This window comes from Thunnus thynnus, chromosome 11 (genome assembly GCF_963924715.1).
Source record: "Thunnus thynnus chromosome 11, fThuThy2.1, whole genome shotgun sequence".
Lineage (NCBI taxonomy): Eukaryota > Metazoa > Chordata > Actinopteri > Scombriformes > Scombridae > Thunnus > Thunnus thynnus.
In genome coordinates this window covers 231693-247235 of record NC_089527.1, presented here as the reverse complement: position 1 = coordinate 247235, position 15543 = coordinate 231693, and the positions used below count along the sequence as shown (strand labels likewise).

The 15543-nt window shown below is 39.6% G+C and overlaps 1 protein-coding gene across 1 annotated transcript in view; it reads right to left on the bottom strand.

Annotated features, from left to right (window-relative positions):
* Nucleotides 1-294: 294 nt before the first annotated feature.
* Nucleotides 295-15543, bottom strand: part of LOC137192194 (bone morphogenetic protein receptor type-2-like) — a 52362-nt gene continuing 37113 nt past the window's right edge. The window contains exons 15-19 of the mRNA XM_067602710.1: nucleotides 14740-14819; nucleotides 13090-13212; nucleotides 12767-12973; nucleotides 10557-11655; nucleotides 295-8511 (exon numbers count right to left, since the gene is read on the bottom strand). Coding sequence (XP_067458811.1) covers nucleotides 8189-8511; nucleotides 10557-11655; nucleotides 12767-12973; nucleotides 13090-13212; nucleotides 14740-14819 — 1832 coding nt within the window. The 3' untranslated portion in view covers nucleotides 295-8188. The remainder of the gene's footprint in view (nucleotides 8512-10556; nucleotides 11656-12766; nucleotides 12974-13089; nucleotides 13213-14739; nucleotides 14820-15543) is intronic.

The window sequence follows — 15543 nt, the reverse complement described above, 5'->3', positions numbered from 1 at the left end:
AAATAAATGGGAAGGATCCACTCATCAATTCAGCATGTTCTCATTCAACAATAACACAGATGTTACACCAAACTAAAAAAATCTCACATCTGACAACATTTTCCTGTTTGGCACCAAATGCAAACAGCTTGTAGATATTAATCTCTGTACGAGGTTGCGTTAGTGAAAAACTACAATAATTACTTCTACAGAGATGCAGACTGAATCAAATCAATTAATGTACTGCAAATTAAAAGTATTAAGTGAAACACACGTATTAGTATTTTATTGCATTTTACTGCTTCCCACAACAACTTCTCATAAAACTTTATTGATACTTACTGATACTTGTGCCACGATGACTAAGCAACAGTAAATTAGAAAGTAAGCAGAACACAGCAGAAAACTTAATTTATTATCATAAATGAAACAGTGACATATTGGATCATCTGCACTTTATATAATTATCAACTTAAGCTGTGATATTTTTTAATGATTTTTCATTGACATGGATATACGTGTTGGGATGAAGCATCGACATGCTTTGAGTGAGTACTGTGTGTATGTACAGGATTTACAGTAAGAAGGATTGTGACTTTTGAGCTTGCAGAATACAACACTAACAGTATGCAGTGAAGGTAATTGGTCCCATATGAAAGCTTACAAAGTAGTAAATTAGGACAGAGAGCGTCAGCCGTCAGATTCACGGCTGGACCAGACGATCCTGCGATTTGGTGACCCGACTGGCAGAAAGAATGCTACTACTAACAAGTATTGTGCATGTATTCAAAGCCTGATGTACCTTATTCCTCTGTGCAGAAGTACTTGGACTGAAGTTCTTTTAGAAGTTTATAATGTAGTACAAAGTGCAGAGGTTGTGATCTGTAGCACAACAAGCTGATGAAGCTGTAAACAGGACCGTGTTACTGCACATGCTCAGTGGCGTCTGCCTTACACAGAACTACTCTCTGTTATTAGTCTTTGGAGCCGTTTCTAAACAAACTAATGTGACCAAACTCTTGACGCTGAAGGAACATGTCACCCAGTGCAGCGGTGTGACAACAACAGGAATAAGACATATCAGGCTTTGATACACACACAATACTTGTTAGTAGATAAGTTCGTTGTTGGATCCAAACATAAGGAAAAAAATAGAGAATAACCAGAATGATCCTTTAAATAGCCGGTTATGAGGCATCTCTGACTCACTGATTGTGTTGCTGACAGCTCTTTCCCCAAACGCTGCATTAAAACCAGGAGAACATGGACGATGGGAGCAAAAAGTTTAATTCTGGTTTATACTTGTGATGTTAACGATGATCCTTTTTTCTTTTCAACCCATTCCCTCCAAAATGTGTAATTATCATGTGTCTTTGCTGCTCATGATCACATAAATACTTGAACCATTTCGCTGATCATGAGACCGACGCTACACAAACTCACATGTTGTTGCATGTTAACTGTCTGCTGTTGGGTCATAAAGGCAGGAGGTTTCCTCCACGTTGTTTTGGTAGTTCCAGTTCAGTTAAACAAAAAGCTCTGTTGTGCTGTTCTGGAGGTGGCGGCATGCACAAAGCCTTCATTAGACCACACACCAGCCACATTGCATTGCTCCAATAATGTCAGTATCTTGCACTTAACACGTCATATTGACAGAAGAAGTGAGGCTTGCAGCACAGTGAATGTGACAAAAATGCAGCTTTTATAGGGGGAAAGGATGCACAATCATGCTGGGAAACAGCATCTATCTGTTTTTAAGCACATTTTCAGTTTGTGCATAAAAAACCTGAGTGGAAATGCCAAAAATTAAAAAAGGTAAAATATCTTAATAAGTGTTTCCTGCTGTCTGAGGTGTAAAAGTCTGTGTCTGGCGTACATGAATCACGTGACTTAGATGTCACGGAAGAGCTGAAAACATCAGATCAGAGTGGAGCGGTGAGGAGACGGTAACCTTCCTCACATCAATACATGAAACTAACAGAAATGTTTTCCATCGTTTGAGCACTGACTGGTTTAATGTCACCGACTGGAGAATTAGCGCCACCAACTGTTTATCTTGATGAACCAACTCTATTATTATATTATATTATCTACATAATATTCTCATTATAATGCATTACCATACAACTGAGCGTGGATTTATGGCAGGGACGCTGGAATAGACAGCATTACCTTTATCTTGGTGGACACTTGAGTAGTTTGGACCAAAGCCAACTTAGGTTCTGGATCGGGTCTTGATTACTAGGAACCAAGTGGACCTATAAAGACCTCTAGTTTAGTTGCACAGAGAATGTTTTAACATTGAATGTTAGTGCTTTGGATCAAAGCAGAGCTCTGAACAATTCCAGCAGCAGCACGCAGCTTTAGCTCACTGTCCCAGTATACAATCATGTCAGCAGCTGTGGGTCTATACAGAGTATTTACACTAATGGAGAGTCAAAACTATCTTACATAAATACACATGGATAACCAAAGAAATACACAGCATATTCAACAACAGACGGGGAAATTCAAACGTCCCAGAATGATCAGAACCAGAGGACATACACTGTTAAACTCTAGTTAAATATTATGGGTTTTTAATAATAAACACTGTTAGCCTGCATCTGTACTGCAGACTGTTCTGCCTAAATATTATAAAGTAACTAGCATACAAACAGGCAGAATTTAAAAAACAGATCCACAGTTTAGGAGCTTCTTGAAATAATATCAATAACATTTTAGTGGTGAAATGTTTCATGCGGGAGGCTAAAGGTGAAATCTGTTAATCTTAAATGTTCTTATACAGATGACATGTGCACATCCTCTCTAAGACTATATAAGTTACGAGCTATAAGCTATGACTTTAAAGGGATAACCCAGCAGTGTACGGCACTTTCTGGCACATTTTTAGTTCAGGGTTAGCATTAGCATTATTAGCATTAGATAAAAGTTAGCCCTGAACTAACTTTGTCCCTTTGCACATTAAACCAGTCAACAAAGGACTAAAGGTGAGTTCAGACTCAATATAGAGCAAAATTTCAGCAGCACGGTGGTATTAAGTCAAAGAAAAAACACTAAGCAGTCACAAACTTGAACGGAGCTTCTGAATAAGTTGAAAATGTTTCAGCTAAATTCAGTGGCGTCATCAGGCCTGGGCGTCTGAGGCTATAGCCCTGAATGTTTTATGAATAGCCACGGATCTCAAAAAAAAAGTACCCCCGGATCTATTCATCACATTACGATCATGCATCAAAGCCCTTGAAAAATAATATGACATCACTGATCAAAAACACAAGTACGTTTTGGGTCCTGCGTGTGTCAAGCAGCAGATCTACTTCACACTACTCTGCACTTGCCTATTTTGTGTGAGTGCGCGAGAGACGGCGCACAGGTTACAGGGCTTGTCATTGTTGGCATCTGGTGACAGCTAGCTAATTCAATAAGGCAAGCCTTGAAGGCTATGGATATAAGAAACCTTTTCAGAAAGAAAAAGGATGAAGGCAACGAGGTGCAGGTGAGGCTAGAAGAGGTGGAATTGCTGTAGCAGCAGATGAGTCAGGACGAGTGCCACGTCCTTATCTACACACTCAGGTTGGTGAAGTGACTAGTTAGCTAGTCTAGCTCAGTGGTTCTCAAGTGTTTTTGTCACAAGGCACACTATTTCTGAAAAGCCCAACAGAGGAAAGGATGAGGCCATGAAGACAGATGTTATCAGATGGAGAGAGAGCACAGAATCCATTGATTACACTGCAGTAAGTAATAAATAGCAACAGAATGCCGATTGATGTACATCTGTTGCTGCGTTGAATATTGGCCTGTAGCTGACATCCAATAGTGCTGCTGTGTTGTGTGACTGTCAGCCCATATGGAATAATGAGCAGTGATGACTACTGAGCCCCTACGGGATGGAATAGTGGATTAATGGTTTGCTTTTGTATAAACTAATATTGATTGGTCTGTTGAAATAATTGGTTAAGTCTATGTATAAAATAAATGAATAAATAATGTGTGTTTATGATCTACTCATAGCATCAAAAAATGAGAGATTTTGTTAGATTTTGGGTGGCTGATTGCATCCTTTTAATGACCAGGATGGGAGAGAGGAGCAGAGAACAGGAGGACAGAGAAGAGGAGATGAGGAGTACAACAAACAGCTTCTGCAGAGGTGAAGAAGAGGAGAGTATCAGATAGACAGAAAGACACAGAGTTAGCACAGTTTGTCACAGTTCAAATTGGTCACTGTTCAAAAGGAGCCCTTGTCACACAACAGAAGCAGAAGCTATGAGACCAGGGTTGGTCAATTTTCAAAATGTGACGGCTTCATCAACATCAAGGCTCTTATTTTTTCTGAGGGTTTTACTCCTGCAGCTAAAAGCCAGCCTACACACCTGACTGGGAACTTTTGGTAGAGCACATCTTATATTCATTTTACTCTAAAATAACTTGAAAATTGTGCAATTATGAGGTGAAAATGTAAAGATTTCTGGGCTGGGCTAAGCCTCCAATGTTTCAAGATCCTAACAACATCTCTGGCCCAAAGCTGTTTGACTTCAATTCATGTGACGAAAACTGACGGAAAATAACAAGAATAACTGAGGTTAGTCAAAGAATGAATAGTCAATGAACTGAATACAAACACACACATTATTTGTAGTTACAAACTAGCTAGAAGATAGCTACAGCTAACATCTGTAGAGTTGTGCCAGCTGTTTGGGATGAATAAACAAATACTGCAACCATATTTGCACGAATTTGTTTCATATTCAGTCTGAACACACCAGAAGTTCTCAGATCATTCTTAGATACCTTGAAACCTACGTTTGTTCCTTGTGAATGAAGTTGTCAGACCAGAGCTAACCAGGGCTATTTACACCAGAGTTCGCCAACAGCAAGGGCTAAATACTGAGCGTGGGAATTAATTTTATAACCAAGCATCAATTGCTTAAAATAGGTAAACCCCAGTTCCAAAAATAATGAACATCCACTAGAGTAGAGTAGCATTCTGGTTGAGTTAGCCTCCTACACCTGTCTGATATCTACAGTTAGCTCTGGACGAAGTCTTCCTGTCTGCCTTCAGAAATGTCATGGTATAAAACATAAAGTTCTAGCATTAGCATATCAAAAACAGTATAAACAGTAGAAAATACAAAAATAACTCAAATTAAATACATTTTAGAAGGCATCTTAAAATACAATTGAAGGAAAATAACTGGCATGGTAAACTACTCGTTAAGACATATGCCACATAACTGCAATGTCCGCAGTTCGATTCCAGCAGTGGACCTTTGTTGCATGTTACCTCCCCATCTCTCTTTTTCCCCTTTGTTTATTATCACTATAATAAAAACTTAAAAATGCCCCAAAAAATGTTTTTAAAAAATTAAAATAACTGATAGAAATGAGTAAACGACAATATTTATGTAGTATTGATGGGTAAGATGAGGAATAAGAAGCAAGGAATTTCAGGCACATGCCAACACATTTCATTGTTAGTCAATAGCTGCTAAAGTTTCTTAACCAACACAGGCGAGAAAAATTCTCTAACATTCAGCTGAATGGAGAATTTCAGGGTCCTTCCCATTCTAAAACAGGAAGGGACATGAACCAAAACACAGACAAAAAAAGAGATATCCAAGAGTAGAAAATGTTATGTGGTTAAATTTCTGGAACCAAACCTCTTTCTTGGTTAATCATTACCTACATTAAGCAAGATATATCAAACATTTTTTAAATTCCACGTCTCTCATTTCTGCTTCTGAGCTGCAAATCCAACCTTGGTCTAACTTGAACTGGCAGTGTTTCCTCAGATCAGGATGGGAATGACTACATGAATCTTGTGTCTACTTTGTGTCCACTCAATGGCCTTTGACCATTTGTTGACTTACCAGTTTATGAGGTACAAGTGTACAGTCTACAGCAATCCAACAGAACAGTCCTGGTCTTTTTGGACACTATGTCAGCGAGAAGCTGAGTCAACACCACAGTTAGTGATGATGTTGTACTACACTTCATTATATTAGCAGGTGTTTCTCATAACAACATTGGAAACACAAAGATGTGATTTATTGAAGGGTGCTAGCTTGTATGTAATTTGGTCAGTCCCCGTCAAAGTGTTTCTATATTGAGAATGTCCACACTGGAAGGTGGAGTGAAAAAGTTGTTTCTGAAAATGCTACAAAGCCCTCCCAGATTCCACTTTCGGAAAAGGGGTTTTAGTTGTTGTTAGAAAACAGAAAAGCACTTAGTTTGAAGAATTCAGAGGCTTTTAGATTGTACTGGTGCACCTAATAAACTGGTAACTCACTATGGAGTCATAGTGGGGTTGAGCTCTGTCCTAACTATCAAAACTCAGCCGCTCTTAGATGGACGGGTGACTAACACAATACAAGATGTAAATAAAACAGCTCTGGAGTTGTTCAAAGGTTCATTTTGTCTGTTAAACCAAAAAACTGTCCATTTCCTGTCTTTCACCTTCTTTCCTCTGAAAGTTCAGAAGGACTTTACTTGCATCTTATTTCTTCATCTCCTGCTTATCCTCAAACAGCAAGAAAGGGGTGAGTGTTTCAGCCTATACTAGTGTTGTAAAGGTACCTGAGGAGGTTGTATGTGGCTGAGGCTACACTGTTCACAAGGTTGATTGTTTGATACACTCAGCAGAAATGTGGCTTATCTTTCCTTTCATTTCTTCTCCTTCAGCCACAGCAGACCTCACAAGGTAGTTGAGTACTACTTAATAAAAGAAAGTGCAAAGTAAATGAATAAAAATGCCCCAAAAGCAATGTTGTCAATCTATTACACATCTGATCCAAACAGACTATCAACAGGAGGAATCATCATGAGCTGACTGCATAGCTAGAGTTAGAGCTTGAAGCAAAAACTCCTCTTTAAATCATAGAAAACGTACAAAAACCACAAATAGAGAGAAGAAATCCCAGATGTGTCACTGTTACTATTTTAATTGCACCGGCCATTATATGGTTTGTTAGTTTCTTAAATAACTTTGTTTAAAGTGCTTAAAATAATCAGACTACAGACTTGACCCAATCCTTTCTGGTCAAGGCTAGCCACTGACCAAACTAGCCAAAAGCCAAATCACAGCAGGTGTCCAAATATCTACCCTCACCACCAACAGATAATTCTGAAGGTCTTTAGGAATGTCAGTCCTTAAGTGTGATTGAATTAGGACCCAATAGCCACTGGCCACATCTACTAGCCACAGGTGACTCGGTGGGACCCAGAAGTCTATCAGTAAGGAACTTCTTTTGCTTTAACACCAACACAAACTTTTTAAGTCTTGGGCAATTTTGTTACTCTGTAGGGTAAAGGACACACCCACTAGCAACTGGTTATATCCACTAACCACAAGACTAGTTACAACAGGAGCCAATTGTCTACTAGATAAGGGAAACCCTCACTCCACCATCAAGAGGAAAACATTTCAGTCCTCAGGGAGGCCTCACCTACTGGTTACTAGGGAACCCTAACTCCACCACCAACAGAAATATGTTTAAAATAAATCATTTAATTTCTGTCCTCAAAGGAGGTCTGGGGCAGTTTCAGTCCTAAGGCCACACCTGTCAACCACTGACCACACCCAGTAACCACATGATGAATCACAGCAGAAGCCCAACTGACAACAGGACAGAGAAACCTTTCACTTGACTAACTATAGGAGGAGATTTTTAAGCCTGGGAGCCACTGGTGAGTCAGTGGGAGCTTAAAGGTCTACCAGAAAGGGACTTCTTTTACATAACCATCAATAGAGATTTTTGAGCTCCTAGGTAATTTTGTTTCTCAGGCAGGGTCAAGGCTGCACCCACTATTCATAAAACTAGTCATAACATAAGCCAATCATCTAGAAGTTAAGGAATCCCCAGGAATGAGGCACATTGTTTGCTGTTTCTAAAACTTCCAGTTGATAGAGAAGTGAAGATACGATGTTAAATACAAATCCAAGTTCTTCATTATGAAATCCCATAATAGTTCCCATGGTGTGTTGGATTTCACTTTGCCTGACTGTCAAAAACCTTCAACAAATCATCACTGTAGCCTGGGAGTGTTTTACTGCGGCCATTTCGCCATCCAGTAAAGTTTGTTTGGGTTGCCAAATGGTGTGGCAGACTGAGAACTCTTTCCACAAAAAAAGAAAAGGAAGACGAAGAGTGGGAAAAAACTAACCTGCTCTCATTTAAAAACATAATTGAAAATGTTTAATTATAACACAACTTTAGAAGCAGGTCATTCCATCAGACTCAGAGGTCATGGTCGCTGTGGCTCCACTTCCGACCAAAAAGACAGCCATGCTGGATTTTGATTGGTTGATTTTTGGAATGCCAATGCTTCCTGCTCTATGAAGACTGGATGAGATGTGGGTCTGGTGACTGTTACTGCTACTTGTGCCGAACTCGAAATCTGGGTCGAGAGCTGTATCCGTGGAAACAACCCATGAGGCTGGACGCCATTTTTTCAGGGTGTACGGTGTCTTGACACGACGTTTTATTTTCTCTCCTGAAGTGCTCAGACTGCCGTTATCTGTCACGGAAACATCAACTGAGAAGAAGCAGAAATGATAGGAGAGAACATTATTAAAAAATCTATGACTGCATTTTTATTTAAAAAATCACAACAATGTATGAGTGACACGATCTTACCGCTATACTGTATATATATACTGCTATACTGTATATATATACTGCTATACTGTATATATATACTGCTATACTGTATATATATACTGCTATACTGCTTGTTGTTCACACTTCCCTGATGATGTAGTGATCACCTGCAGGGCTAGTTTGTGAGCTTTTATGGCTGGCGAGCCAACTGCTAGCATGATGGCTAGACATGCTGCATCTCTTTTGTGGAGTTAGTGATAGTTCTACACAGCTAATATGTTAACTTCCATTTGGACTGTCTGGCTTTCTGTTCCCTTGCACAAATTGGCCAACAATGGGTCACCAGCAAAAATTTGCTTGTGAATATTCTCCAAAGTGAGTGTTTACACTGATAATGGCAATTACAACCAAAATGTACTGTCTTCATTGCTGTTCTGACTGGGCCTAAAGAACCCTTATACATCAGACAGCCAGTCAGCCTTTGGACACCATAAATACAAATCTAAGGATGTTCTGACAACTATTGAACATTGTTTGTGTGGGCTGTTCAGCACCACTGACACAAGCCTGCCTCTAGGTGCAGCTGTTTGACTGACTGAGCATCTTACATTGGTGGTGGAGGCAGTTGAGCCAAGTGAATTAGAGATTTCACCAGTTTTATTTGTTCTAAACTAACTCCACTTCCTCTTTGATCAGTTGACCTGTGTCAATTCTTTTCTGTTCATTTCAGTGCATCTCAATTCTATTTATATACAGCGCCACGTCATAAAAAAAAAAAAATTTATCTCTGGGCACTTTTCACACAGAGCAGGTATAAACCATACTCTTTAATTTACAGACAGCCAACATTCCCCCATGAGCAGCATTTGGTGACAGCAGCAAGAAAAAACTCCCCTTTAACGGGAAGAAACCTCAAGCAGAAGCGGACTCTAGGTGGACAACAATCTGCCTTGACCGGTTGGGTTGAGAGAGAAAGAAGGAGGGAGAGAGACAAAGAGAAGCATAATAACAATAATAATAATAGAAATATGACTAATAATAATAATAACAGTAATAGCATGAGAAGGTGTCAAAGCAGGACACCCACAGGACCATGCCACCATCCCCACAGCCCTGGCCCACAAATCGGACTCTAGATTTTCCTGCGAGACAAGAAAGCACAAAAACTCTAAGCCAAGTTAGTGACATGCATTAATGGTACATGAATGCATACAGATGGAGAGGAGGAGAGAGAGAGGAGCTCAGTGCATCATCAATACTGATGGAATTGCTTCCTGAAATTTAGCTATTGTACTATCAGAGAGACATCTAGTGAAGACATTTTTGTCTAATGGTGTGTAATCCAGTAATAGGAATTCAAAAGTTATTAAGTAATGATCTGATAAAATAGGATTTTGTGGAAAAACTATTAAATGTTAAATTTCAATCCCATAAGTCAGAACAAGGTGGAGGGTGTGGTTCAGACAGTGAGTGGGATTATTTACACACTGAGAGCCAGTTGAGTCTAATAATGAGATAAATGCAGTACTGAGACTGTCACTATCAACGTCCACATGAATATTAAAATCACCTACTATAATTACTTTATCTGTACTAAGGACTAAGTTTGATAAAAACTCTGAGAAATCAGATACAAATTCAGAGTACAGACCAGGAGGACGGTTCACTATAACACATAGAACTGGCTGTAAAGTTTTCCAGGTTGGATTTGAAAGACTAAGAACAAGACTTTCTAATGAGTTATAATTAAGTTCAGGTTAAGTTCTAGCTCAATTCCTTGAGTCCAGCTTGGTGTATCCGGCCTTAAGGATATAAATATTGTTTGGTTTAACCATTCAAACTGATATCTTGGCAATTCTGGCTAGCTTACCAATGAATTTACATACACTTACACTTACGTACATAAATTCATGGTCCTGGGAAGATAATTACTAATGATTATGACCCTCTGACCTTTCTGCTCATTTGATCTTGATTTACCTGATGAGATGCAGGACAAGGACAGGTCCAGGGAGCAGGGACGCTCAGACCTCCTGGCCTTGGCATGTCCCATCTGGGGCTGCAACAGACCTTGAGTTTGTGGACCTTGTACAGCTGTAGGTTGTGGAGCTGAGGCTTCTGGTTCAGGAACTGCAAGAGCTGTGGTTCCTAAACCTTGAGATTCCAAAGATTCTGATTCTGAAGTTGGAACTGCTCGTGGTGAAGGTGTTGGATTCACATCTGGAGCCTCTAGAGCTGGACCTTCTAGATCTGAGGCCTGAGCATCTAGAGCTTCTAGAGTTGAAGCTGTTGGATCTAGGGTTAGGGTATCTATTGGGCTTTTTGAAGATGCAGTAGAGGTCTCTGGGTCTTGTGCTTGTGAAACTAGGGTTCCTGGGACTTCTGCTGTTTCTGTTGAGGGTAGACTTGGGCCAGAATCTGGATCCTTTCCAGACCCTAACCCTGGAATCTGGATTTTATTTTCCAGACTTGAAACTGGAGCAGTAGCAGGTGATGCACTGATCTGCTGACTTGATGGTTGTAGCTGACCTTTAGACTTAGTAGTGTCTCTACCCTGACTGACCTCTGAACTCTTCATATTTTCAGGTTTAACCTCTAAACCCTGGATCTTCACCTCTGACCCCAAGACTAGCCTATTGTTGTTGTTGTTGAAGTTTGATCCTCGTCCAGACAGGATGTTCCCAGCTCGTGACTGAAGATGATGATGATGCAGATGTGGAAGGTTTTCACTCTCGGCAGGCAGCTGTTCTCTCTGCAGCAGTGGTTCATGTTCATCAGGGCTAGAGTTGAGCAGGTTCAGATGGCTGTCCTCTCCACCACTCATCTGTCCCTCTATCTTGTCCTCTTCCTCAACCTGTGGCCCTGCCGGATTGGTTCGACCACCATCTATAATACCATTTGTCACCAGGGTGGGGACTCTTGCATTGTAGCTGTTGATGACCACTGCTGTTGAGTAGACTCGGTTCTCAGTTGTGTCATTGCCTCTTGTGCTGGTGTTGTTGGTCACCATGGTTACCAGGTGGGGCTCTGCAGCCTCAGTCACTGTTACCGTGTTCATCTTAGCAACGCCTGTTTCCACCTAAAATACAGTATTTTATACACTCAGTTAATGGTGATAAAACATTTAAACTTTGTATTAATCTGCTGATTCAGACCTGAGGACTAAACTTTGGACCTGATCATTAGATATCAGTAGATGATGAAAGATCTTTTCAGCAACTCCCTCAATTTCACATTGATCACATGGTAGGTTAATAGTATTTAGTGACATTAGCCCTGGGCTGACCTGAACTAGACTAGCTAGCTTGACCTTGTTTCACATTTGCACCTATTTACAAAGGACAAACAGTAAATACAGTTTAGGATTCACACCTGAAAAGCTTAGCCTCAAGATAACATCTTCACAACATGCAATTTTTTGGACAAGGAACATTACAATCCCACAACGGAGGAACAGCATCCTTCAATATACATTTACTCCTGTTGTCGATATACTGTAGTTTAATGGAAAGTGTGAGCTTGTGAGCAAAATGACTTCTTTACAACTTTCAAAAAAGAAACACCTGCAGCTACTTTTAGCTTGGAACTTGATCAAAGTTCTTGAGCTTATGACGGTAAACATCATAACATCCCAGGGTTTGAAAGAAGTCAGTGATGAGTTAGCAAAGAACAGAGGAAAATATGTCAACTAGTGCAGAAAAGCACTTACTAACTCTGGACAAAACATGGACTGAATTCACAGAACATCTGCAGGACTATGCAAATCAAAGTTGATTCAAAAGCTTGGTGATTAACCTGAGGGAAACTGGAGGGCACAAAAAGTTCATAGAGTTTTGGATTCTCCAGCTCCGACAACCAGAAACTAAAAACTAGCCGGGTAAGTTGGAAAGAGGCACACAGCATAGGTTCCTTCACACAATTAGATTTCACAGTAGAAGGAGTGATGGATGCAGCCAGAAGACTTAAAGATGTCAAATATGACAAAGGGAGGATTCATTCTTCATAGATCAACACAGACAAGATGACACAAATATGACAAGGTCAGGAAGAGCACCCAGGACCTTGACAGGGCTTACTGTGCCATACTCTACCCAGCTTCTGGTGAATAAGTCAACAGACAGGGACTGTTTGATGCTTTAAGATTGATTTTAGGTGGAGGACCAGTTAAACTCCATCAGATCAGATCCTACCTGTCTGTGGTTCAACTTGAGCTTCCCCAGCTTGAGGCGAGAGGAAGCTGACGTGGTCTCCTTAGTTTGGGAAAGGAGGTGGAGGCTGGTGGGCCTCTGGGGCAGGTTCTGCTGTTTCGGGAGGGGGTGGATGAAGGAGGAAGGAGGGATATCAACCCAACCAACACCACTTCCCTCACCATGAGTAGTCACCTCTGGGCTGTTCACCTGGAGCAACAAAGGAAAAGATCTCAGGTTACAATAGATGGCAGCCACACAGGCGATTCAGTGAGGCAGTAGTTGTACTATATCGCAATAGTGTGTGTATTCAATGGTAGTAGTACCTCTGTAGTTTGTAGTATCTGATGGAACAGCAGGTTGGTAGTTGGTTGCTCTCTTGAACCAAACTGTTTCTGCGAACGCTCCATCAGGTTTTCATCAGAACTTTCCCTCAGGTTCATATCAACCTGCAGAGACACATTGAGAGATGTTAAAGATTTTAAAAATGTTAAAGATGTTAACAGAAGTATATGAATTTAAAGATGTTGACAGAGGTTAAATATGTTAAGTCAATTGAAGTAAATTCCATTTTATTTATATAGCCCCAAAACACAACAGAAGTTATCTCAGGGCACTTTTAATAATAATAATAACTTTATTTGTATAACACTTTTCAAAACATAGTTACAAAGTACAGAATAAGATAAATTACACTGTCATGATAAAAAGCAATAACAAAGTAAAAACATAGAACAAAGTAAAAACAACAGAGACATAAACAAAAACAAAAACATAGAACATAGGACCTGATAAAACAGAGAGTATAAAAGGTATAGGTAAAACAGATAACCAATGGATTTACTGTAAAAATGCCTTTCTGTAAAAGTAAGTTTTGAGGATTGATTTAAAACAGGGTACTGAGTTTGCTAGTTCCTCAGGTAGGGAACTCCACAGTAGCGGGGCTCTAACCGCAAATGCACAGTATCCTTTAGTAATGAGGTGGGCTGTGGGGACAATAAGGAAGGAACACAGGCAGCAACTAGACTCATAGGGTACAAGTAAATCTGTGATGTAAGTGGGAGCAAGCCCATGTAGGACTTTAAAAGCAATTAGTAAAATTTTAAAATCAATTCTATATCTAACAGGTAACCAGTGAAGTGATATGGTCTTGTCTCTTAGAATTCATTAAAAGTCTGGCAGAGCTGGAGATGGGAGACGGCTGAGATTGGCTGAGCCTTGAGTACAGAGCGTTACAATAATCTAGACATGATGAAATAAAAGCATGGATGACTTTTTCAAGGTCCACCTTCCTAAGTTGGAGGAGCTGGAGTTTCAGAGCTGGAATTGTCATAGGTAAAAATATGGTATTCAGTATAAAATATGGTAAAAATATGGTATTCAGTATAAAATATGGTAAAAATATGGTATTCAGTATAAAATATGGTAAAAATATGGTTATTTATGGTGGAGGGAGTGTCATGCATTTTTCTCCAGTCACTCAGGGTGAGCCACCCCCCCCCCTCTGATAAATAACAAACAGTCCCTCAGTGAAATATTAATGCAGCAATACATTAACCAGAGGGCAACTGACATGGATATACATTGTCATTAATATTGGACATTGCATGTAGGAGATGACTATCACTTCATGTGTCCACTGTGTGGTGCCAGAGAACACCCATTAATTATACATCATGTTGCTGTATATAATTTGTAGATCACATCATGTACATTTCATGTAAACTGGATGATGTTTGTCACATAACTTTGCAATTTTCACCAGTTCTGACGTGTGAGCCAATTTTTGTGAGTTTTTGAGCATCCCAAACCCAAATAATAATAATAATAATAATAATAATAATAATAATGATAATAATAATAACAACAACAACAACAACAACAACATAATAATAATAATAATAATGATAATAATCTTTACAAAAACAATAGTTTCCTGGCACTTTTGTGCTCAGGCCCTAAATAAAAATAAAAACCTCTTTGGGGTTGAGTTTTGTGGCCTCTAGGTCTTCTTCTGTCAGCTGCAGGCAGACTGGGCCACTGGGAACGGTGCCACCTGGAGGACAGCAGGGACACTTACTACACATACAGTATACAATATTTCTGTTAAATATTAAACTGCAGTTCAAGTGTCAAATGGATTTCTGTCCACACTAACGTTTTAGATTGCCTACTAAAATTTTACAACCCACACAGAATCCACTGATTGCTGCGATTCCACTTTAATGAGTCTATTGAAATTAGCTGATTGAAGTGCTTTGTGTGGATAGAGAGGTCCGGGCAAATTCAGAGGAGGTTTGAGTTTTTTTAATCTTGTGGGGGTGGTTGTTTAAAGTCACACAGAAATTAAAATTGCCAAAAAAGAGAAATGTAAGTTTCATTTATTGTATGCTGGTTGAAACAAGAGGAAAAAGAACATCTTGTATGAGTGTTGCTATGCTGTAAAGTATGAAGCACTCTACGAATGATAACAACTCATCTCTGAGCAACACGAGCACTAAAATGTTGGTTTACTCAGAGGCTTTTCCACAGATGTGTCCAAAATCCATTTTATCTTCTTTTTAGAAACATGAAGAAACAAGCAGAATAGTGTCAGTTTCATTATAGTTAAAATTTCATGACACAAAAAGTGAGAAGAAATCAAATTTCAATGACTTTATATTCAATGCATTACTCTGGTGCTTTCTCAAACATCAGTATTAAGGGCTGTCCACACCAAGAACTATAACCATAACAACAACTATAACCATAACAACAACTATAACCATAACAACAACTAT